General features: G+C 36.4%; 1 protein-coding gene and 1 non-coding gene across 5 annotated transcripts in view; both read right to left on the bottom strand.

Annotated features, from left to right (window-relative positions):
* LOC145612329 (putative serine/threonine protein kinase IREH1) overlaps positions 1–16,073 on the bottom strand; it is a 29,129-nt gene extending 13,056 nt beyond the window's left edge. For 3 of the 4 annotated variants that reach the window (XR_014106576.1, XR_014106575.1, XM_081667701.1), the window contains exons 1-5: positions 15,215–16,073; positions 13,034–13,107; positions 12,755–12,937; positions 11,310–12,665; positions 73–245 (exon numbers count right to left, since the gene is read on the bottom strand). Coding sequence is in view for 1 of the 4 variants with exons in the window: in XM_081667701.1 (XP_081523827.1) it covers positions 73–245; positions 11,310–12,665; positions 12,755–12,937; positions 13,034–13,107; positions 15,215–15,839 (2,411 nt within the window). In the remaining 3 variants the exon portion in view is untranslated. The remainder of the gene's footprint in view (positions 1–72; positions 246–11,309; positions 12,666–12,754; positions 12,938–13,033; positions 13,108–15,214) is intronic. The other variant, XR_014106577.1, reaches the window with a different exon arrangement.
* Positions 16,074–23,230: 7,157 nt separating this feature from the next.
* On the bottom strand, positions 23,231–23,336 carry LOC145612931 (small nucleolar RNA R71). Its single transcript, XR_014106835.1, has one exon. It is a non-coding gene; the product is annotated as a small nucleolar RNA R71 (small nucleolar RNA).
* Positions 23,337–25,583: the final 2,247 nt, after the last annotated feature.

Below are 25,583 nucleotides of genomic sequence, written 5' to 3'. Positions count from 1 at the left end.
GAGCCATACCCCCAGTACAAACACACACACACACACAAAAACAAACAAACAAAAAACGGAGAAAAGACTGACCGAATCAACTTCTCAATTCGGGCTCCAAAAGTCTCTACAGTGAGTGCATCAAATTTCCGACGGCCAATGACAACGCTCAAATCCTCCAAACACGTGAGTAAATAATTCATTGAACGATCATCTTCAGACAGCGCATTTGCTGAACATCGAGCAATGTCTGCCAGTTCAGACATCTGCATCATACAAAAATTTTTAAAGGGATAGAATAACCAAATGATTTATATCAGTATATTAAACATTTTCACGGCATTGTAAAAATACTGAAATAATGAACATTGCTAATAACAAGCATTTGTGAGTGTAGTCAAGCTTGAGGGAACTTTTATTTTAAAATTTGTCCCCCCCCCCCCCCCCCCCTTTTTTTTTTTTGTTTCCCAATAATTAAATAAGTTTTGGCAAAAGTAATACTATCACTATAAAAAATGAAGATGATTTCCTTAGGTAGGTAAGAAGACCCCTCAAAAGCCTTAACCAAACCAGATTTTGGGCCAAGACTACTCAAGATTGGAGAGATCAAGGAGATTAAAAAAGAAAAAAAAAAAAACCTTGGGAAACATTAAATTAAAGCATTTCAAAGCGAGACTGTTAGACGCTACGATAAAGTAAAATGGAAAGCCAAGAAAATCGACAAGGAACATTATGAGGCAGAAAAGGTTCGGTACTTCGGTGCACTTTATAATATTAGCAGAAAAGGCATAAGCCAGAATATTATACGACAATTTTTTATTGAATTAAACTTGGACCTACCAACATTATTCCACAATTTAGTTTTACATCCACAATCACCATAGTATTCTTAAAATTAGAAGTTACTTTTAGCAAAAGTCAGATGAACTCACCTCCAAGACTTGCTTTATAAGCTAAGGAAATAAAATGATGATTTTAGAATTCCCTATTTAGAATCATTGTACAACATAGAAAGAACGGAGATTTGGATAACAGAAATTTTTGTAGTCTATGAATCAATACTCTTTCACTCTCAAATCTCAATCTCAAATTCTTTTGATCAAAAGGATAAGAGACTTTTACAGTTTTGCTATGGAGATTTCCAAAGAGAAAGAGAGAAGATAGGGAAACTGCATTGTGTATATGTTTTGGCATGAGGGATATGTATTATTGCTAATTATCAGAAAGATTTACATTAGATATTGGTTACTTTGCTTTTATGTAAAAAGTTGTGCATGTGCTATTTCATTTCCTACAAAGTCTATACGGTTTTAATTCTCTAAACATTTATTTTTTTTATATCGTTAAGAACTAGACTACGTTTAGTTCACTTTATTTTTACTTAGTTGATATGAATTTATTTTTTGACAACACTTTGACCTTATATGTACGTTAATCCATACGAAAAAAAAAAAAAAAAAAAAATACTTCCTCCATTCTATAATTATTGCACCACTTTCCTTCCCAGGGAGTTTCACATATTGAACCATATCAATTTTAGGAAACAAAATATACACTTACATTTAACATTTCATTCTTTAGTTTATGTTTACATCACATGAATAATTTTGTATTTGACCCCTCTTTCTCTTCCTTTGTCACACTACCAAAAAAGTGAGCCCATGAGCAATAGTAAAAGAATGGCTTAAGTATATCAAGCAGGATATTGTTAGATTTGTAATAATGTGTAATTTGTTAATATGTACTTTATACATTTTTTCATTACAGAACTTAAAGATATCTAGCGATTAAATATCGCACATGCGATAAAGTATGATCAAAACTTAATTTTTCTAACTAATCCAAACTTATTTTTTCTCTTCTCATATGAAGTAAGTAAATTGAAGAGTTTACTATAACAATTGGAGTTCATCAAGGTTCTACATTTAGTCTTAAATCTTTTTCAAATAGTCATGGAAGAATTGACAAGCCCAATTCAAGATGATATACCATGGTGCATGATGTTTGCTAACGATATTGTGTTAATTGATGAGACGATTGAAGGTGTGGAAAGTAAGTTGGAATTGCGGAGACGGACTTTGGAGTCACGTGGCTTAAAGGTGAGCAGAAATAAGACGACATATCAGGAATGTGAGTTTAGCGTGTCTCGAAACAAGGGTGGGTGATCACCTTGGATGGGAAGATTGTCTTTCGATATTTAGGTTTATTATTCAAAAGGATGGAGAATGGGATGGAGAAGTAGCTCATAGGATCAGAACGGGGTGGTTGAAGTGGAAGCGTGTGGCGGATTTTTATGTGATCCTAGCGTGCCCCATAAATCAAAGGGGAAATTCTATCGAATAGGTAATAAGGCTTGCTTTGTTATATGGGACAGCCGTTAAGTATTAAAACTGCGCCTAGGCGCACTTAAGGTGCGAGGCGGCCTAAAAAACGCCTCCCATAGCGTTGCGAAGTCCACGAGGCACACCATCGCATTTACCTTAAGGCGTGAGGCGCTTTGAGGTGCCGCTTTGCTTATATAAAGCACTAACGAACACGTGCTAAAACTGTAAGAATTGGTTCGAGCTTTCCCCAACTCATCCCCCTTGGGGGACCTTGCTCGTGCCGAACGTCTTCAACTGCAATTTAACGGTTCATTGGCCGATTAACATTAGAGCTAAAGGATATTTTCTTCCTAAACAACCAAAAAAGAAAGAAAAATCTATTCTATTAAAGGTGGACCAAAGCAGAGTTTGGCCCTCGCTAAGCTACTATGGGGTAGGGGGGTTGTGTCTCGTGCAATTCTTATAAAGAGAAGCCTTTCCATCTTTCTCTTTTTTTTTTCTTTTGCTTTTTCTAATTAAAAAAATCGAAAAATAGAGGATTTGTTATAAATTCAATTTCCAAAGCAGTCGTTAGAGTCCAATCCAAGAGGTATTTTAAATAAAGACTCCACTGGGTAGTGACATTGATTCACAAGAAGGTCAACAAACTCTTGAAATAGCAGAAGCTAACTTGAGGAAAGGGGAAGGAAAGAGACAAGTGATTGAAGCAAATTTAGCTTTTAGACGAGCTAGGACACAAGTCAGATGCTAGCAACCAGACGGTGTGCTGCCAAATAATCATAATCAGACGAAGTTAAATATTAAAAAAAAAAAAAATAACCAGGCTTTAATAAAAGAAAAAGAAGAGAGAGAAAACATATTATTCGTAAACTAAAACACTAGTCACCAATTCCCGTTAACCAATTCTCGTCGAAAACCAGTCGAGCTTTGGTGGAAATTGCTGAAAACCAGGTATGCTTGCTTTTATTTAGCATGTTTATCTTGTTACTGTTTTCTATTTTCAGATTACGTTTTTTTTTTTTTTCTTTTCCTGTTTATAGAGGTTCTACATTGTTCTATTTTTTTAACTTTTTTTGTTTTTCCAGTTTGTATATTTTTTTAAAAGTCTTCTGCTTTTTAATTGCTTTTGCTTTATTTTTCTTTCTGTTTTTTAGTTTATCTTGTAGAGCTCAAAAACTCTAATTATGTCCAACTTTGTTATTTCAGCTTGGATTCTTGGAACATGACCGAAGAGTCCCTTCCTTCCACTGGCGGACCCGGCTAGAAAATATGGAAAACCAGAACCTAATAATAGAGTTAATTGGCATTGTTGTTTTTGTGATAAAGTGACAAAGGGAGGGGCACATCGTTTTAAACAACACTTAGTTGGTGGCTGTAAAAATGTCACTAAATGCCCTAAATGTCCCGAACATGTGAGGGAGGAGGTTAAGACTTTTATGCTAAACAAATCTCAAGCAAAAGTCGATAGTCAAATGATAACTTGAAACAGATGATGTTGATGAAGAAGAGGAAGATGTTATCACAAAACTTGCAAAATAGTTAAGAAACTTAGGCACAAAGGTCAAACATGTGAGGGAGGAAGTTAAGACTTTTATGCTAAACAAATCTCAAGCAAAAGTCGATAGTCAAATGATGTCGAGCGTGTCCCAACTTGAAACGGGATGATGTTGATGAAGAAGAGGAAGATGTTGTCACAAAACTTGCAAAATTGTTAAGAAACCTAGGCACAAAGCCACAAAGGTCCTTTTGATATGTTTATTACTACAACTCGTTAAGAAGTAATGCAAGCTAGGAAAGAAAGAAAGGAATTTTTGGTGCTTTTGATACGGAGTTAAGGGAGAAAACTTGTAGGACAATTGGTAAGTGGTTTTATGATGCGTGAATTCCATTCATTGCGGCTACCTATAATAGCTTTGGAGCAAAGATTGAAGCTATTGGTCAATATGGTCCCGGATTAAAACCATAAAGTATGTATGAGCTTAGAGTTCCTATCTTGAACAAAGAAGTCAAAGATGTTTGGATGCAAATAGAGGAGAACAAGAAAGAGTGGGCAAGTAAAGGTTGTTCAATTTTATCCGATGGATGGCATGATTCGGTTTTCCAAAAGGATATTATAAACTACCTTGTCAATTCTCCTAAGGGTTCTGTGTTCATAACATTGGAATGCGGAGTTATTATAAAAACTTCTAGATAAGATAGTAGATGAAATTTGAGAGGAAAATGTTGTTCAAGTGGTGACAAACAGTGCATTTAATTATGTCGTCAAAGCTGGTATGAATTAGTAAATAGTCTTGTCACACTTGTGATATGTTCAATCAAATTTCCCTAATTAGTTTACTTTGTAAGTTTTTATTTAATACTTTTTTTTTTGTGAATTGTAGGAAAATTACTTGAAGCTAAGAGACCTTATCTTTATGGGACTCCTTGTGCGGTTAATTGTATTAATTGTATTAATTTGATGTTAGAAGACATTGGAAAACAACCAAGAGTTTTAAATGCACTAAAGAAGTGCATGTTCATCTATGGCTATATTTATAGTCATACCTCTCTTGTGAACTAGATGAAGAAGTTCAATCAACAAAGAAATTTGCATAAACCATCAATGACTAGGTTTGCAACATCATTTATCGCTCAATTTCATAAGCAAAAAGGCAACTTGAGAAAGATGGTAACCTCTCGAAAATAGAGCTAAAGAGGCTATAGCGAAGTCTTTTGATTTACGTTTAAGTATTTTTAGAAAAATAATACTCCCTCTATCTATCATTAATTACTCACATAATAAAGAGAAAGAGGCTTTGTATTAAGGGACTGAGGGAGTAACAAAAAAGCTGTAAAATTTCTTCAAAAAAGCACTATGTAAAATAAAATAAAATAATTATCACTTTAATTTGATTTTTAAATAATTTATTCATGCCAAAAAAGAAGTAAAATAAAAATAGGTTAACCTTAAAAATTTGCGCCTCATATTCAAGAGGTGTGCACTTTCACTTTGCGCTTTCGCAGGGAGCCTGCACGCTTTTTAAAACTAAGTTCCAAATTAGTTGACATGTAATCCTTTTTAAAAAGTTTCTTTTTTATTGATGCACTTTTATTTTGGTGTCGATTTTACCCTCATCCTCATCCTGATCTCTCTTCTCCCTTCCCGATAACAAATTAAGTTCTCACTTTCACCCTCTTAACCCAAGACCTCCTCTCGTAGGCGCCATAGCCACCCCTAAACACACCATCACATTTTCTAACTCCTACCTTACAACCACCACTCCAACTCAAACATTGGAACGCAGGACGTAAGAAAAAATACATTTTTGTATTTTTATCATTTTGACAACGTTTTTCCTGCCATTTTCTTGCTTTGAGGATTGATGCCTCCTCCCCATATCCGAGATATAGATAATATCTGTGTTATCACTTGAGTATCATATGATTTGCCAATGAAGCAGCTGGAAGTGATTTGTTCTTGCACTACAAGATTGCTACGTAAGGCGGTAAGGTAGACTGTGGTGTTGTGGTGAGTAAAATAATGCAAATTTTGTGTGTTGTGGTGGGTAATAACATGCCTCTTTCATTAGTTGTTACTTTAAGCTTCTTTGTGGGATATAGTAACATTCTTTACTATTCTTTGGAACGAATGCCTTTGAGTTAAGCCTAGAAATGTGCATTTAAGATGTTAAATTTAAGTAAAGCTCTCTTTTAATTTCCTCTATAGCTCAAATCTTCCTATCGATATGTCATAAATCTTCTTGAAAGTATTTTTTATCCTTACTATATTATCTGGCCGATATTTGACCATTATCTTGAAACTTATACTACCTCCGTTTCAAATTATTTGCAATGATTAGACAATATCTACTCATATTTTATGCCAAATCGATGCAAATAATCTGAAACGACGGTAGTATTATAATAGCTTTTAGAATTATGACATTCATGCGTATGAGTGAGTAGTGACACTTGCATACTATTTTCCAATGACTTTCACCTTTCCAATGTGGTCATGATGGTAATCCACTTTACATATGCACTTTTGATGAAACCTCTTAGGTGTCCTTTAATTATTCAGTGTTACTCCAGTTTTTATTAATTTTACTCACTTTCCTGTGTTTGGATGATTTTTTTTTTATTTACTCACTTACACCTTACTAATTTTATAAATAGAACCCACCACTTTACTCTCACAAATAATATTTTTTTATTTTCACTTTCACATTATACTTTTTCCCTCTCCTTAATATAAATGCTTTTCTTGGTTATGTGAAAACTGAAGTATGTAAATTGAAAAGAAATGGAGGGAGTGCATAAAAAAACGAATATAGAATTTACTCTTTATTTTCATGGGCAACAATTCTACTCCCTATTACATAACAAAACAAATAGAAAATTCTACTCCCTCTGTATTTAGTGCAACACTTTCCTAATTTGCCTTTTTTAAAGTGCAACAACTTAATAACCCTCTACACTTTTTTATTTTATCCATCTCCACCGTCCCCACTCTTACTTCTTTAATATTTACATTCTCTCACATTTTTTCTTTTAAGAAAACTATTCACCCACTTTTTCTATTCAATAATTTTTATAAAACCAATGGGAGTACTTTGTTTATGTCTTAGGAAATGTTTTCACTTTCAGCAAGTCACAACAAGGAGTTACCTTGCGATTATTTTTAAAAGATTAAATGTGAATAGTACTTTCTTTTATTTAGGGGTGAAACAAACTCAGTTTAAAACCGAACCAAACCGAAAACCGAACCGAATAATAAATATGGTTCGGTTTTTTTCGAGAGTGGTTTAGTTTCGGTTTGCAAAATGAAGAAACCGAAATTATATGGTTCGGTTTCGATTTCGGAAAATGAAAAACCGAAACCAAACCGAATTTTCGGCCCAACCCTAAAAAACTCTAGCCCAATTCTACAGAGTATATAAAGAAAAAAAAAAAAAACCTAATCTGTTTTCAGCCTCCTTCCGTCATTTCTCTCTCCTATCCTCTTATTTTCTTTGCCCGTTCTCTCTCCTTTTCGTTCTCTGAGAGTCTGACTCTCTTCTTCAATCTCCTCTTTTTTCTCTTCTTCTATCTCCTCTTTTCTTTTCCTTTTTCTTGTCTTTCTCCTCGCCTTTACTCCTCTTTGTCTATCAAAACTAGCACAATGTCACAAATTCCGCTTATTTTGGCCAAAACAAAGGTTTTACATCGAAGAAAATATTTTTATGGTCAAAACGAAGGTTTTCGTACAAAATTTGCGAAATTTGGCCAAAACGAAGGTTTTAATGGTCAAATTCGACCATGAAATCTCTAGATCTAGAGTTTTCATGTTCGAATTTGACCATTTTAAACCAAATTTGAGATGAAATTCAAGGCCATTTTTGGTTTAAAAGGTATGTTTTCTTGTTTTTAATTTTCTTTATTTTTTTTTTTTTTTGAATTTTTAATAAATCCATTAATATGATATGATTTCTAGTAATTTTTGTGCTTGTTTTGGTAAATTTCATTATATTTGGTGAAAAATTGGTGGTGATGGTTTCGGTTTGGTGTGGGTGGGGTTTGGTTGGGTTGGTTTCGGTTGTCGGTTTGGGTGGGGTTTGGTTCGGTTTGGTTTTGATTGGGGTGGTTAGGTTCGGTTTTTTTGCAAAATTTGATGTTTATGATCCTTGATAGGAAAATTCGGTGCGGTTTGGTTTTTTATAAGAAAACCGAAATTTAGGTGGTTTGGCTTGGTTCGGTTTCAAAGCTAAAGTGGTGCGGTGTGGCTTGGAAAATTATGAAACCGAAATATGGTGGTTCGGTTTCGGCTTGGGCAAAAAACCAAACCGAAAACCGAACTTTCACCCCTACTTTTATTCCACAAAAAATTCTAGACTACTTTTTGTCCAATCTCAAAAAAATATTATTTCTACTCTAATAAAAAAGAAACTATATATGAGCTCTAAATGGTCACGGCCAGGCAGCCATAATTATACACATGAATACCAGGTTTAGCTGGAGAAGGTGAAGGGTTTAGGTTGTGAGGCTAGTTAGCTCAATGGCAAGAGAGGTGCTGAATGTTCTGTCATGACTCATTATAACTACAACAAAAAGGGAAAATCAATGAGTCATCTAATAACCTAGTGCGAGCATCCCATAGTGATGACTAGAGCGGTATTACTAGCTTGCCTTTTCCGGGTAAAGCAAGTGAGATGGAGGTATAGAGTCCTATCCCTACCCATAATGTTTATGCTCCTTTGGAATGTAAACCTGATCCCTAACTTAGCTTTAAAAGGCGTGCCTCAACAGCGCCTAGGCGACGGGTAAAGCGAGACAGGCCTAAACGCCTCGGGCATCCCAGACCGCCTCCACCTATGCGCAAGGTGCAGCGCCTCAACCGCCTTATGTTCAAAAGCGTGAGAAAAGGGATGTGGATTAATTTTTGTTAAAAAAAAACATTTTTTTTTCAAATTGGCACTTACCCCGTCTCTAATATGATGAATCGAGCAAAAGCCCCATATTAATTGAATGAAATTGCTTAAATCATCACTAGGGGTGAGCAAAAATTTCGGGTACCCGAAATTGGAACCGAAACTGGTTAGGAACCGGCGGGTCCGGAACCAAGATTAGACCCGGTGGTTCCAATTCCGGGTAATAAATTAAGGACCCGGTTATAACCAATTCCAATTCCAATTCCAATTCTCAACTTTTTGGAACCGGAACCGGTTGGGTACCCGGTTACCCAATATATCCTAAACTAAATAAATTTTAGATAATTAAAATATGTTAAATGTATCTAATTTGTAAAATAAAAAAGTAATATTAATACCTAACATGAATACAAATAGCTTAATGCATATATTTATATAAGTATTAAACACTAATAATGGTACTAACTAAAATAAGAATTATAATTTGTATTATATTTTAAAAATTACATATATAAGTGGGTACCCGGAACCGGAATCGGTACCCGGTGGTTCCAATTCCAATTCCTAAATTTTAGGACCCGGTTAAACCAATTCCAATTCCGGTTCCGAATTTTAGGACCCGGTTCCAACCAATTCCAATCCCGGTTTGCTCACCCCTAATCATCACCCAATTGAAAAACCCTAACTATTGGTAAACCCTAATTTACGGGTTACTGAACAGTTGGTGAAATTGATGGGTACCGGAGGCCGGCGCTGGTGAAGCAACCTTGGTAAGTTTTCTTCGTTTTGTTCTTTCTTTCTTCTTCTACTTCTTCTTCTTCCATTGATCTATGCTCTTCTTCTCTCTTTCTCAATCTTCTCTTCTAAACATTCTTGTGCTGTCTGTCCCTCATGTATCTCTACGTTCTTTTCCCTTTTCTTTTCCTTTTAAATCTGTAGTTGAAGACAGCCCACTTCCTCTTCTGATTTTAGTAATCACGTGACTCCTTCCCCCTCTTTCCTAATTTTTTTTAATAATATTATAATGTTAATTAATTATTAACTTATGTAGTTATATTTTAGGTTATTTTCCTATGTTCAATACCGCTGTAGAATGATTAAATAGAAAATTTTTAAAAAGTGTGCCTCATGTACAAGAGGCGCGCGCCTCCGCCTTGCACCTCACGCCTAGGCTCCAGGAACCCTTTGCGTCTCGGTGCGCCAAGCGCCTTTCAATACTAAGCTCCCTAAACAATCATGAATCAAGATTCAAGACATGCAAAGGGAATGGATCCTAGAGTAATCCATTATTTCTCCAATGAAACGAGAGGCAGCCAATCTCTAAGGATTTCCAGCTTGTCCTATTCGAAACTAGGGCAAGGGAAGATTTTGAGCTTCTCTAATAAATCTGTTGGCTTATGGATGATTGTACAAATGAGGGAAAAGACTACTCAGGATGGCATTCTGAAACTTACAAGGGTACGGACTCCAAAAATCCACAATCCTTGTTCATGCCTCGTAGGAAGATGAGTCCAAGAGAGAGGAGACATGACAAAAAATCAAAGAGGAAAAAGGTCAAGCCCTCTCAAAAGTGGTCAACCAGTTTGTTAGCCCTACACTTCTGTTGTTGAGAGGTTTGATGAGCCCATGTTTTCACGAGTAATTGATAATAGCAATGAAGATTCAAGCATCAAGGATGGGAGTGAAGTTCCAGTGAGAGACTATTCTACCACTAATAATGCTGAAGTGGAATATGTTGGTTCTAGTGAAGAAGACCCGATGGCTTTTGATCTAGACCAGATATCTATCCCAACACTTGCAAGTTCACTGTAAGGAAACATGGAAACATGGAAAGCCGCACATGTCAAGGGTGAAGAACAAGAAAGGTAAAATGTATTCTAGATATTTGGTTGTGGAGGTCCGAGAAGCGCAAAGGAACAAACACTGAGCATCTTATAGCTAATGCCTGCGATGGAATTCGACAACCCCCAAATTTTTATTCCTTAGCAAGTTATGAAAGTTGTACCCCCCATCCCCCGATAAAGTCCTAGTGTTAGTTTGGTTAAGAGAACTAGGCTCTCTCCTTGTTGTATTAGTCTTTGAGTCTATTGGGAGCTAGTCTCCTTTTCTGACCGTTGTAAAAATAAATTTGAAAAAAAAAAAAAAAAAAATCATCACAAGTGACTTGGTAGAGCCACAAAAGTGTTCTGATTTTCATACAAATGAATTTCTTCTTTTCTAGCCCTATTTATGGAGGGCCTCATTCTTCTAATCCTAAAGGAAAGCTTTTTTTTTTTACAGATTCTCAGTAGTTTTCGAGGTGGCAAGTGCCTTTATTTTTCTTTGATCGGCATACTGTTTTCCATTTCTTGGTGTTTACGCACCTGTGTTTCAAGTAATCAGTCATGCGCCAAATATCATGGAGCACAACAATATCAACCTACCTAAGAGCAAATTTGTGGTTTCTACCTTAGTAGTAATGTAACTACTCAGTACTCAGCAAGCTTAACAGTGGAGCATTACCTCAAATAAGAGGCAATGATTGTGCAAAACGATGTAAGAGTTTCATTGATTTCCAAATTTACTAAATAACTATAAACAGACAGCATGAATATGACGTTTACAAAACTGAGTAAATTACCTGAGGATGATCTTCGTGTTCTGAATAACCACCTTTACTAGATAGAAGCAAATCTATTTGGCTGGTTCTTGGTGTCATTAAAGGAGACCTAGGAGTCATGCTACCAGCAGATGATGTTGTCATTCCTTGATCAGATTTTGGGCCAAAACGAGTCTTACAAGACATAGATGATAAACCTTTCAAATCATCCATGAATACAGCATTATCAGTGTCAGGAAAAGAGTCCAGCATGTCCTCTGATCCCCTGCGAGACCAGTCACTAAGTTTTGGAGAAAAAACATCAGACTCTTCAGTAACACTGGAATTTGATACTTTTGCAGCATCAGGACTCCCAATTGCAGGTTGAAAATCCTTTTGTGGAGGACATTCAATCATCTTTTCTAAAGTGTCAGCAATTCTTAAAAGGCGTTCATTGACACTTAAGCCCTTCTGATCACATCTATCAGCAACTGCACATACTTTTGAATGATCTTCCACATGTAAAGTTAAAACCTCTTCCTCACATATTCGGCATATTATGGAACTCTCATCTGACACACTTGGCTGGTCTCCCCAGTAACCCCAGGAATTTTTCTGCCGGTGTTTAGATGAAGCACAAGTTTGTGCAACTGAATCTTTGGAAGAAAGGGCCTCAGATCCCTTTATAGAAGACGGATCCGTATCTAATATTTCACTTTTGTTAGATATGTTTATATGCTCCAATTTACTATCACTCTGCTCGATTTCAAGCGGAACTTCTGTTCTTTTAACACCAGGCGAAGGGAGTTTTTTCCAGGAAGTAATCCGCTCCCTCCCAGAAGGAGATTCAGTTATCTTTGTCACTTCAACAGGAGTGAATATATCTGAAGTACGCAAACTGTGACCATGTTGTTCTTGACTAAAGGATTTTTGTGCAGATGATCCCCTTGAAATCTTCCCAGAAACACTGCTTTTTCTATCTTTTCCAGGAGGAAGCCTTTTTTCTGCGAACTGTAAAATTGTTGATTGGCGTAGCTGAAGGGCATGTCCATCCTCTGCTAATCCACTTTCCTTGTGAAATTGCAACAATCTGGTACATCGCGTTAGTATAAAAAGCATCCGCGTATGAAGCTGCTTCAGAGTACCTGGAGGCAACTCCTGACGCCTGTCATCCAATTCCTGAACTATGCTTTCACACTGGAGCCAGAACTCATTTGGTTGTGTCATAGCACAACTCCGAGCTAGGATCAATAAGTCCTCAATAGTTTCCTGCCACCCAGGTTGATTTTCTGTGTTCTTTTCTAAGAGACCGACTAGATCGGCTGCAAAAACAGCTAAGTCAGAGTCTACTTCTTCCTTGGCTTTCTCAAACCTTCCTCGTATCATGATTAAAACTTCCTACATGAAATATCAATTTCTAAAAGTAAATAAGTACTGAAAAATTATACCATCAGGAAATGAGTGAGACTACAGCACATAATAGTTACCTCCAGATTATTTAAACCACGAGGCTTCCAAAATGGAAAAGGCCGTACTCCCTTAGAATTCAACTCATGGGAAAAGCTTTTTATATCTGCTGGATTTCTTTTCCTTGGCCCACTTGTAACACGAAGAATGGCTTGAAAACGAGGAGATTCAGATTCCTTTGGAGTTTCACAATCAAAAGCCATCTGAAGAATAAAATATAATAATTCAATTAGATATAACGAAAAAAGAAAAACAACATAGCGCTTCTAATATGCAAAGTGATGAGAGAGGGAACTTACAACCTGTCCTTCTGGAGTACAAATATCTGGACTTTGTATGCCTCCTGACTGCTCCCAGGATGAATTTAACTTTCCTGCATAGAAGGTACAGACTTAGTAGGATAGGTAGAAATAATCAGAAACTGAGCTAATTTTGATTTTTCTAATGAATAATGGATGACACAAACTCCTTGCCTAATTCTTAAGTTCAGCTCTTCTCTCTCCCCTTCCCCCCCCCCCCCCCCACCCCACTCTCTCTCTCTCCCCCTATATCAGAAGAGGTAACTTGAGCAAAATATAAGAAAAAATAAGCCTAAATAATTTAACATAATTTTGGAACAACTCTGCCTTATGTGATGCACGTGCCTTCACCTTACACATTGGCATTGGACTTGATCACAAAAAGATAGACACTGAGTCCCTGACACAGCACCATGAATAACCATGTTCCTAACATTGGGGCTGTTTGGCACTCTATCAAAAGGAAAAAGAATCAAGAAAGAAAAGCAAGGGAAAAATTCAAGAAAGGGAACTTGATATTTTTTTTTTTTGTTTAGTCAAAGCAAGGTATTCAATATTACCTTGTCATATGTTTGGTTGTAAATAAGTAAAATTCTGTGGAAAACTACAATCAACCAAAAAAAATACATAAATAAATACACTTCTTAAAACATATTATATAGCAAAGTAAATGGTTGTTTGTTATATGGTACCTGGTCTCTTAAGCAAAAACTGCCAAGTCAACACCAGATTTTAAGTTAAAGGCTGTAATCCGACAAAAGGTAAAATTTTACAAAAATATATATACAAGAAAGTTTTTTTATGAAAGTTTTTGTAAGGTAGTTCCTAAAGATAAAAACACAATTTATTTTCTTTCTGTTTACTGGGCTATTGAATATGAGTCACAAAACTCACAATCATAACAAAGCCAATGCCCATCACTAATTCAACCCTATCAAAAATTATCTCCTCATCTCACCATTATCATTCCACATGCATGTTGTCATCACTCCCCTCATTACAACCATTGCAACCTCCTCCGCTAGCAAATAAGCTGTAGGTGGTCACATTAATCATCAAACTCCACATACAGAGTTCCATTGTTGTTAAACTGGACAATCTAAAGCTGTAACTCTTGGTGTTGAGTTGATTCTTGAGTACTTTTATTCCTTTTCCTCTTCTCTAAAAAATTTCTGAAATGGGTGTCTAAGAGGAAAAGTAGGTTTGACAAGAATACTGTCGTGGTACAAATCAAGGTCGTGATCCATTGCCTATTAAACCTAGATACCCAAATACTTCAAATCACCACATAAATAGGAAGCGTATGGAATTTCCTTTTAAATCTCTCCTAGATGCCAATACAGTAAAATAATAAATTGAAAAGTCTTGTGACACAAATCAGAACCACATTGTTACATCAGCATTCACATTTGAAAATTGTCGAGGAGTTTTAAATATTGAAAAAGAATGTGCTTTCCCATCAACCGAAATTCAAAGAAAACACTTTATAACTCACTAGTATGCGTACGCACGCGCGCCAACACACACTCTCTCACATTAGCTTTTAGCCTCACACCTCTTTCATTGTAGAAAGGTGAGGAAAGGGGAAGTCGGGCAGCAGAAAAATAAAAAAAGAGTAGCTTGCACTTTTTTCCGACGCTTTAACAATTAAAGGTTTTAAATTATCAGAGGGAGAATATACAGATGCAATTCCATTTCCACCTCTTCTCATTTTGATATCCCAATTAAAAAAAAAAAAAAAAAAAAAAAAAAAAAAAAAAAAAAAAAAAAACCCTTATCGCGCCGAATTCCATTCCCTCCAATCTCATTCAGACATCCCAAGACTGCGTATACAGAACCTAATAATCAACGGCTCAGCATAATAAAAACCATCATCATCATCATCAACCTTAACAACCACCATCACTAACACCATAAAAATCATAGCACAAAGCAACTTAAAATTAGAAACACAGTTGCCCACTTCCTATTATTTCTTGGAAAATCATTCATGTTCAACGACTGACAATACGACACAGCTAAAATAACCAACCAGGCAGGATTGTACTACAGGATACTATCCATAACTACAAGAATTACAAAAATGTACATAGTTAGATAAATACAGGGTAAACAATTCTCTCCTCGATTGATCAAATCATCACATAGTTACGTAATTATAAGCAAGTAAGAAACCCTTACCTACTCCTCCAGACGACAGTCTAGACCGCGGCAACTGGCTTGCATTCAACAAACTCGGGCTCGGGGCAGTCCCACCGCTCTCGGGCGACATGCTATCAGAATTACTTCCACTCTCAACAACATTATCCAACCAACCCAATTCCTTTTTCCCACTACCCTTACTACTGGAGCCACTCCCATCACTAGGAATCGCCGCACCAGGCTTAGAAAGATTACTAGACCCAAGCACAACACCGCTCTTTTCGGGTCGAAACCCAAAAAAGCTCTCCTGAGGCAACGGCCCTGATCTCGTCTTAATCTTGTTCAAACCCAATGACGAAGCAAGAATCGGCGACACCGAAGCCGACGGTGACCCTGAATTGGGCTTAATCCCAGGATCAATTCGAGCTTCCTTACCTTTACCATCCTTTTTCTTGGTAACAACTGAATGTTTCAAATTACTACTACTATTGTTAGTAGCTGAAACAGTAGAATTACTATTACCAGTATTATTAATTATATCTTTTTCAGATGATTTACCCTTCTTCTTCTCGGATCTACTGGGTGAATTGAAACGACGAGGACTGTTGGATCCATCAGAATCTGATGATTTCTTCGAGGAGAAAAATCTGCCTTTAAATACCATTTTTTTTTTTTTGGCAAAGTCGAAAAAAGGATAATCGGAAAGTAGTACTACATCATAGCCGGAAAAATGGGGAGTTTTGAAGTGAAAATAGGAGGAGAGTAGAAATGGTGGGTGGAGTAGGTCGTCTTCAGAGTTTCAAAGATTGGACCAGGATTGGTATAGAGTATAGAATAGATAGCTGATAGAAAAAACGACAGAGAGAAGACGGTGATGCGCGTTTACAGCATATCTGCTGTGATTTCAGATTAGTGCGTCAGTAATAGGGGTGACGGGGTGAGTAAAAATTATAGGTACCCGGTTCCAGAACTGGAATTGGTTTGGACCCGGTGAGTCTGGACCCGGAACTGGTTTAACTGGATCCAAGTTCAATTCCAAAAATACGGACCCGGCTAAAACTGGCTCAATTCCAAGTCCTGAATTTTTGGACCCAGTACCGGGTTAAATCAGGTGTATGTATTAGAATTGAGCATTTTTGTAAGGAAAAATTAGAAAAATTTTGCAGCCCATGTAATAAAAGGCCCAATCCCAAACACAAACCGTTAAACCTCTCAATCTCGATGAGCCACTCTATATCCTCATGCACTCTCTCTCTTGCTTTCTCTCATTTTTTCCTTCCTCATGCTTCAATATTCCACTACTCTAAAACTTTAATTTCTCTCTCTTTAATTTTATTACTTTTTCATCCTTGTATCTTCTTTCTTTTTATTTCACTTGTTTTGATAGTATGAGATTGTGAGGGATTAATTTCTTTTTTTTCCCAACATAGTTAGATATGAACGGGAATGGCGATATGGAGTTTACTCTTTGTGGATTCTTGATTTACTGATTGAATTTGTAATTGCTTGCTAATTTTTTATGTGACAGTAAAATCTAGCAAGGAATTTAAGCCAATTTAGTTGTTGTTGTTGAGAAACCGGGTACCCGGTTTTGGAAGTGGTTCCCTCCAATTCCGGGACCAATTCCATAATTGTTGGACCCGGTTAAAACCAGTTCCAAGACCAGTTCCATAATCTCGGACCCGATACTAACCAGTTCCAATACCAGTTCCATTGTTTTTGACCGGGTACCCGGTCTTGCTCACCCCTAGTTAGTCTTACTATTTTAATAATCTGTAGTATTTTCCTGCTTTCTTTGCATTCACGAACATCTTCTTAATTGTTGAATTTTGATCAACTTGCATAACACATTGAAAGGAGGAAAACTAGGTCGTTGACTAATCTTCTTTAAGCCAAACAAAATTTATAATTACTTAACAAACCTAAATGCAAGTATAGAGGTAAGTCAAGGTCGAACCACTAGAAACGGTTATGTTCAAGTGCTCTCAGTAAAAGTCTAAGCTAGGTCGAAGGTGAAGAGGTAACACTAACAGCTACCAAAACAAAGAATCAAGCAAATAAAACACTAGGGAATGGGAATCAACCAATAATCATGACAATTGTGACAACTCGGGAATTACATGTCAATTAATGGTTGTGAAGACTAATGATAAGAGTTATCAATTGGAAACAAAGAGCTATCTCCTAATCGTTAAGCTAGTGGTCTCTACGAATAACAAACTAGGAGAATCACAATCCAAACCAATCAACAATTGCAATTCTTAAATCAATGGTCCGTATCATTAGAAATCACAATGCAATCTAGGATAATTCTCAAGGCCTAATCAAATTACACACATGCAAACTTACATTAATTATTTTAATCTCAACAATCAATCAACATAATTCCCAAATTAATAACAATCAATCAATCATACAAGTTTTACCCAATCCTTAGCAAGCAACTAATCAAGAATCATCATATAATCAACAAACAACTAAAGAAATCAAGAATCAACAAAATATGAAGAACAATCACAGTAATCAAGAATTAAACAACAAAATCAAATCAAACAAACATGAAATCAAACAAAGCAATAAAATGAGATAATGTTAGAAATGCTCATTGATAAAAGAAAAGATCTGCAATACAATTGTCACCCTTGTATCATCAATCTCTCAAATCACCATTGAAATCTCTTACTTTCCCTCTCTAAATCTACTCCTAAACTGTTGATGCTTAAAGGTTTTGATGATGATGAACTTAAACTAAAGCAAACTCAACTAATAAAGGTTTATAAATGTTTGATTAGTACTGGTGAAATAGATCTAGGTGATGGAAGAGTAACTTAAGCTAAGAAGACATGAAGAAGCCTTTAAAGATAAAATTAAACAGAGAAGAAGAAGAGTTCTCTAACAAGAACTAAGTTCCCTAACAGGAACGTTCTCTAACAGGAACTTGAAGTTAGTAAGCTGAGGTGTTAGCTTGGTCTACGAATGAAGACAGTAAGTTCCTAAAGGAACTTGGTCTGCGTGAAGCCCAAGTAACCTACATATGCAGAAATGCGGCGCAGCAATATTATTTAGTTAATATTTTATCTTCTAGATTTATTTTTAAATATGTTAAGTAGGTTATGTACGAGATATATTAGAAGCGTGGCAAGTAGCTTGGCAAATAAATTAAAATGGAAAAGATAAAAGATAGATTTTAGAAAAAGATTTTCTAAAGAATTTATTTCTTAAAATCCGTTTGTTAAAAAGATATTAATCTTTTTAACATAATCTTTCTTTATCTTATTTTCCGAAAAAGATTTTCTTTAAAATGATTAACTTAAACCGTGTTTATGAGATAAGGAGATTTAACATCTTTATCTTTTGGAAAACCTACTTACTATACGAGTAATACTTGTATAACTAAATAGTAGAGATCTCATTTCATTAGGTTTTTGTGAGTTTATGCGTGGAGAAATCACAGAGCTTTAATTGTGTAAGTTTGCCAAGCTTCTAACCTTGTCATATTAGTTCGGGGTTTCGTGCATAGCTTGCCTATCATATACTAGGTGTCATATACTTGTATTGGTTGGGTTATTTGGGTGAATGTGTGTAGGCGTCGCTCGAAGTGCGCCTACGTTTAAGCATGTTGTGAATATGCTTGGCACTCATAGGAAGTGAGAATTGACATTGCGATTAGGGACAACGATTAGGGATAAGGAAAGTAGGGAGCCGTCAACAAGTTTTTAAGGAACTTGTAAACCGTTCACGGATCATAAAAGGCAACCACGAATAAGGGACAACGAAAGGCAACAACGATTGACCCGTGAAGGTTACACCCCATTCATAATCCATGAGATTACTAACTCCATATGGTTCGGAACCACGAAAGGAGGATCGGGGATGATGGTACGTAGTGAGTCATGGAGTCACATTCGCCCGTATTGGCCTCTACTCGATTCTTATAGTGAAAAGTATTCCTGCGATCTCAAAAGCATACAAACAAAGATTCAATTTGCTCCAAACTATTATTGGTTGAATATTAATGCAACACATAATTCTAATTATCGTGACCACTTGATTAAACAACAAGATTAAAGGAACCTAAACCGGTTGTCCAAATTATTTTATTAGTCGTGATTTTTAATTACATATTCCCTTTGACATGCAATATGGTGATCATAAAAATAATAAAATAAACATTAATATTGGAAGGAATTTAACAATAATAACGTTAGTCAAATCAAATAATAATCCTAATTATGATACTAGAAATATAAAATAAAAAAGTAATTAAAATAATTACTCACATTCCGCGCGCTCCTTTAAATTGCTACATCATGAATAAATTGTTAGTAATTTCAATAAAATATAAATCAAATTAAAATAATTAAATTAAATAAAAGTAGAGTTGATTTGGTCCAAACCCTCAGTTATTTGTACCTTTCACGCCTTGGTTTAAGGACGGAACCTCGGGTTAAGTATGGACTCTTTGGAGTGCTTAAGGGAAAGAATGATGTAATTAGGAATATAGGTTTAAGGCTTAGAATATGAGAGAGAGAAGAGAATGATTTTTGGTGTAGAAGAGAGGAAGAGAGAATGATTTGGTGATTAAGCTTGTTGATGATTGAAAAAGGGGTGATATGACCTCTAATAATAGGGAAAAAAGAAGGTCGAAGAATCAAGAAAAAGATCGAGTTCAATCGAGATAAAACTCGATAGACTACATTTTTGCGGTTTTGTTTTTATCATATCTTTTGATCTAGAAATCGGAATAAGTTAAATGATATGTCGTTGGAAAGCTCTTGAAGTCTACTTTTTAACCTAATTAGAATCAGGTTAAAATATTTTGTAGAATAAACGATATGGCCGAAATAGTGAGACGGTGTCAGTTTTGGTTAGAGTTTGATATATCATTCATATCTTTTTCGTTATAGCTCGAAATCAATATTATAATATATCATTGGAAAGATAATTTCAAAAGCTACCCAACCAACTAAGATTTAGATAAAAATTATGAGGCACAAAAATAATTTTTGACTATCTTTTAATGTCTTTCAATTCAAATCGAATTAGGACTTTCAAAAAGAGGAATTTTATTCAAATTCAAACTCTTTAATCTTATCTTTTCAAAGGGGATAATTAAGATCTTTTAGAAACTTATAGAAGCTTCCAATTAATCCTAATTAATTCAGGAATGAGATTAAATCCTTTGGCCCCTTCACATGATCATTGGGTCGTAGGTAAGGTGGGCTTAGGATCGGTTTGGACTCAGTTTAGTATTTTGGCCATAACTTATTCGTTATAACTCGAATTTGGGCTTTTGATATACCGTTGGAAAGCTCTTTTCAAAGCCCATCCAAATATTCAATAATTGGACCTAGATTATGGACCAAAATAAACTGGTATAAATGTTTTTATAAAAAGACACGAAATGAATGATTTTAAAGGACACGAAATGAATTATTAAGACACGAAAAGAAGAAAATAAGTTATGATTTGGGGAAATGGGCTAGGAATTGGGTTGGTTTATAAAATGTATAGGGATTGGATATTAATTTAAGCACTCCAAAGATTAAATACTCAACCTGACCAATAATAGCGGTGAAAGGTTGTTCATCATCGGGTTTGGTTTTGGGGAGACATTTTTATGTGTCTACAGTGTGTGAATTATACTTTGCATACAGTTGGGAGAGCTTCTAGTGTGAAGCTGTGAAGAATTGTACTTTGGGAGTACGAGTGAGTCTAAGTGTGGGACTTAGATTGGGTAGGATAAGGTCCTACTGTGTAGCAAGTTTATTCTGGAACTTGTGAGTAAAGGTTTGAGTATAACAGGTTGTAACTTGGTGTTTGTCTTATTATAGTGAAGTGGTTTGTGTTTGAAATCCCTAAGATAGGGTCGAGGTTTTACTTACAGTTGGGCCCTGGAAGGTTTCCTCGTAAAATTGTATGTCCATTGCAAGTTCCTATTTTATTCTGTTTTATATTCCACAAAAGTAGTCACTAGGAACTCACTTACAATTCACCCCCCTCTTGTAGTGTTCGTCTCAACTAACAATTGGTATCAGAGCACGATTCTCACGTGCAAGCAGATAACTTTGCTGAGTAAGTTCTTAGAGAGACGAATTACAAGGAGAAACTTGAAGATGGGTACTCTACCCAACGTCTACCTATGTTCAATTGTAAGTTATACACCTACTGGAAGAACAGGATGGAGATTTTCATCAAGGCTGAAAATTATCAGGTTTGGCGTGTAATTGAATATGGTGATTTTGAAATAACTGCAACAAAAAAAGATGAGGTAGTTCCTAAACTTATTACTGATTATGATAAAGAAGACTATCAGAAATTAGAGTTGAATGCTTTAGCTATAAGTATTTGCACTTTGGACTTGGACCTCATGAACATAATCGTATCATGGGATGCAAGTCTACTAAACAAAGTTAGGATCTACTAGAGGTAACTCATGAAGGTACAAATGAGGTAAAACGTTCTAAAATTGATTTATTGATGTCTCGATATGAAAGGTTCGAAATGCAATCTAAGGAAACCATAGAAGAAATGTTTACTAGATTCAATGATATTATTAATGAACTGAACTCCCTTGGCAGACACATTCCTATTGATGAACAGGCAAGAAAGATCTTGAGAAGCCTACCACAAGATGAATGCTGGAGATCCAAGGTGACTGCAATGAAGGAAGCTAAGGACTTCACCAAGTTCAACATGGAACTGACAAGTGGAGAAACGTAGGTCGTTATCTATCCTTCCCAAAGGTCAAACAAAATTTATAAACACTTAACCAACCCTATACTAGTATATGGTAAGTCAAGGGTCGAACCCAAAGGAATGGTGGGCTATTGCCTATCGTTTATAGTCAAGCTATCCCGAAGTCTATAGGTAGGGTTGTGAATTCTAAACTAGGACAAACACGGAAAATAAACGAGAAGAAATCAAATGTAATAAGCACTAGGGCTTGGATCCACATGCATTCATAATGGAATTGACTGATTGGGAGGTCAAATTGGCTAAGTCAAACAATGTGAGGGAAGATCAATCATGCAACCAATAGAATATATCAAGCTATTCTCCTAGAGGTCTAACTAACGTCAACTACGATAAACTCTAGCTAGGAAACATCACAAGACACCTCAATCGTGTAAATGCAAGTCACAAATCAATGGTCCGTATCATTGTGAACTTACAATGCAATCTAGCGCAACAATCAAAGTTAGCCAATCTTCAATCAATCACACACATGCACATGATCATCAACTAAATTTAATCACATTGTGCATTCGACCTCCATTCCCTTGGGTTCGACCTTGACTTACCACTACACTTAATAGGGGTTTGTTGAGTTACAAAATTTGTTTGATTGGGTGGGGTGGTAGCCCAACGACCTACCGTTCTTCATCCCATCAAAATGGCGCCGTTGCCGGGGAATGGTGCTTTGAGTGCATGTTGTTGTTGAGTCTATTTCATTTCATTTGCAAAATACAAAAAGATTTTACACTTTAGGCTACACTTGTAGCCGTGCTACTTATATTTCCTTTGAGTTTTGTATGCATAGGTCCCGAGATTGTTCATTTGTTCCCTTTGATCCGGAGATTGAAAGAACTCTCTCAAGGAGGAGAGTAGCAAACAAGACTTTGGATTATAGTTCTTCAAGCGAAGAAGAGATTGAACAAGAGCAAGTCATGGGAGAACAACCAAGAGTTGCCTTGAAAGAATTGGGAGTGCCCGGTGCATATAGGTTCGAGAGCGGCATAGCTCCACCTACAACACCGGCAAACGATTTTGAAATTAGGCCGGCAATGATCACCCTAATTGAGAGGAGACAATATAGTGGGGCAAAGAACGAGAGCCCATTGAACCATCTTAAGGAGTTTGAAAAATATTGCAACACAATCAAGGTTAATGGAGTGTCTCAAGAATTTATCCGCCTTAAGTTGTTCCCTTTCTCCCTCATAGGAAGGTCTTTGGAATGGCTAGACAAAGAGGTGAAGCCCAATTCATTGAGAACTTGGGATGATGTCACTAAAGCTTTCTTGTCCCATTTCTATCCTCAAAAGAAAACGGCAGAGGCAAGGGCTTTAATTCAAGGGTTCAAGCAAAAACCAAATGAGAGTCTTTATGAAGCATGGGAGAGATTCAAGGAGTACCAAAGAGAATGTCTTCACCACGGAATTCCAACATATCAATTGATCCAAATCTTCTATGGTGGTTTGAGTCCTCAAGGCAAGGCATGTCTTGATGGAGGGGCCGGTGGTCCAATCATGAACAAAACCGAAGAAGAAGTTGTGGACATAATAGAGGATGTGGTGACTTACTATAGAGATTGGCAAGATGGGGAAAGAGATTCTTCAAGCAAGCAATCTTCGTTGTACTCGATGGACCATCTCAATGCCATCAACAATCTTTCCTCTCAAATGACAAACTTGGGAAAGGAGATGACGGCAATCAAGGCCAAGTTGGAGAGTGTTTCTTCCTCTTCCCAAGCTCCAAATCTTCCCTCCCAAATTAAGGGGAGAGGTATTTCTTCTAACCCTCAAACTCCCTCTACTTCACATAATATGCATATGGGATGTTTGTTTTGTGATGTATGTGGATCATATGACCATGATTCTAGCAATTGCAACAATGAATGTGTTGATGAGTTTGACAACAATGAGTGTGAGCATGTTAATTTTGTGTCAAACAACAATGTCCAAAGGTTTGATAATCAAAGAGGCCAATGGAATAGGAATTACTATACCAAAACCAAGGCAATTTTGACAACTATAATCATGGTGGTGGTTATAGGAACCAAGGGAATCAAGGTTCTCGTGGTAACCATAACCAAGGTTATAGTGGCCAAAATCAAAGCCGAAATTATGGTAATCAAAACCAAGGCTATGGTAATCAAAACCAAGGTTATGAAAATCATAACCAAGGTAATGGTAACCATAATCAAGAAGGTGGTAACCATAATCAAGGTTATGGTCCAAATCAAAATAGGGGTAATTGGAACAATCAAGGAAGGGGAAATTTTCAAAACAATGCTCAAAGAGGTCCCCCACCCGGATTTGTTCCAAAGACTCAAGGTGAAAATTCCTATTCACAACCTTCTTCTCCTAGGACTACTTTGGAGGAATTGATTGATAATCAAACCAAGATCATTAACACCTATATGGCGGTTAGTGATAAGAAATTCAATGAGATGATGACCCACAATAAGATGCTTGAGACTCAAATTACCCAATTAGCAAGCACTATTAAGGATTATGCTAGTCCTTCATCTTTGCCTTCCCAAGGTGTTGAACCAAAGAAACCCGTGTACTCTATTGCCACAAGTGGTGGAAATGACTTTAATGAGGGAGTTTCTTGTTCAAAAGAGGGAAGAGATGAGAGTGGTGCTATGGAGAATGAAGTGGAGAGGGTTGAGTCCAAGGAAATTTATTGTGAGGTTGAGGAAAAAGAAGAAAGTGTTGTTGAAAAGATGAGTGAGGTAGAGAGATTTTCCGATCTACCATACCCCCAAAAATACTTGAGATTCAAAATGGATGAGCAATTTGGGAAGTTCCTTGAAGTTTTTAAGGAAGTCCATGATTCCACACCCTCTACCGAGCCAATTCCCGATATGCCTAAGTACTCCAAGTTTCTTAAGGAGATACTAGAGGAGAAGGAAGGAGGGAAGTGTTTTAGTGCTCTTGTACATGGTGAGCTTCCGGAGAAAATGGAAGATCCGGGGAATTTTTCAATCCCTTGTCAAATCAAGAAAATGGTTTTTGAGAATGCTTTGTGTGATCTAGGGGCTAGTGTGAGTATTATGCCCTTTTCGGTTTTCAAGAGGCTTGATCTAGGTGAGCTTCAACCATCTAATATAACACTTCAATTGGCCGATCGCTCTATTAAGCTTCCTAAGGGAAGAATTGATGATGTCCCTTTAAAGATTGGAGAGTTTGTCTTTCCCGTGGATTTTGTTGTTTTGGAGATTGAGGAGGATGAGCATAATAGATGTGAAGGGAGGCCAAATCACTTTGAAATGTGGAAAATTGGAAGAGAGTTTTAAGTTGAAGCCAATGCATGAGTCCTTATCTTGTGTGCAAGATATAGCATGTGCTAGTCTTTCTCGTTCCATTGATGATGTGTGCATGGTTGATTCTTCTACTAACGATGTTTTTGAGATTGTTGATGATGTTTGTGCAAGTCTTGATGATGTTAGTGAAGAAGAATTTGTAATTCAAAAGCCAAGGGATGAGAAAGAAATTGAGATTCCAAATTGGTTCAAGCTTAATTCTCAAGATGAAGAGAAAGCTTCCATGATTAAGGATGTTGAAGTCAAGCCAAAGAAAAAGGCCCGTGACTCGAAGAAATCAAGAAAAAGAAAGAAATTGAGAAAAGAGAAGGAAGAATTTGAAAAGAATTTTGTGAAAGTTTCATTAAGCAACGACGA

The sequence above is a fragment of the Chenopodium album genome, chromosome 24, assembly GCF_948465745.1.
Source record: "Chenopodium album chromosome 24, dcCheAlbu1.1, whole genome shotgun sequence".
Lineage (NCBI taxonomy): Eukaryota > Viridiplantae > Streptophyta > Magnoliopsida > Caryophyllales > Amaranthaceae > Chenopodium > Chenopodium album.
The sequence above is the reverse complement of the archived record's forward strand: the minus strand, read 5'-3'. Positions and strand labels throughout refer to the sequence as shown.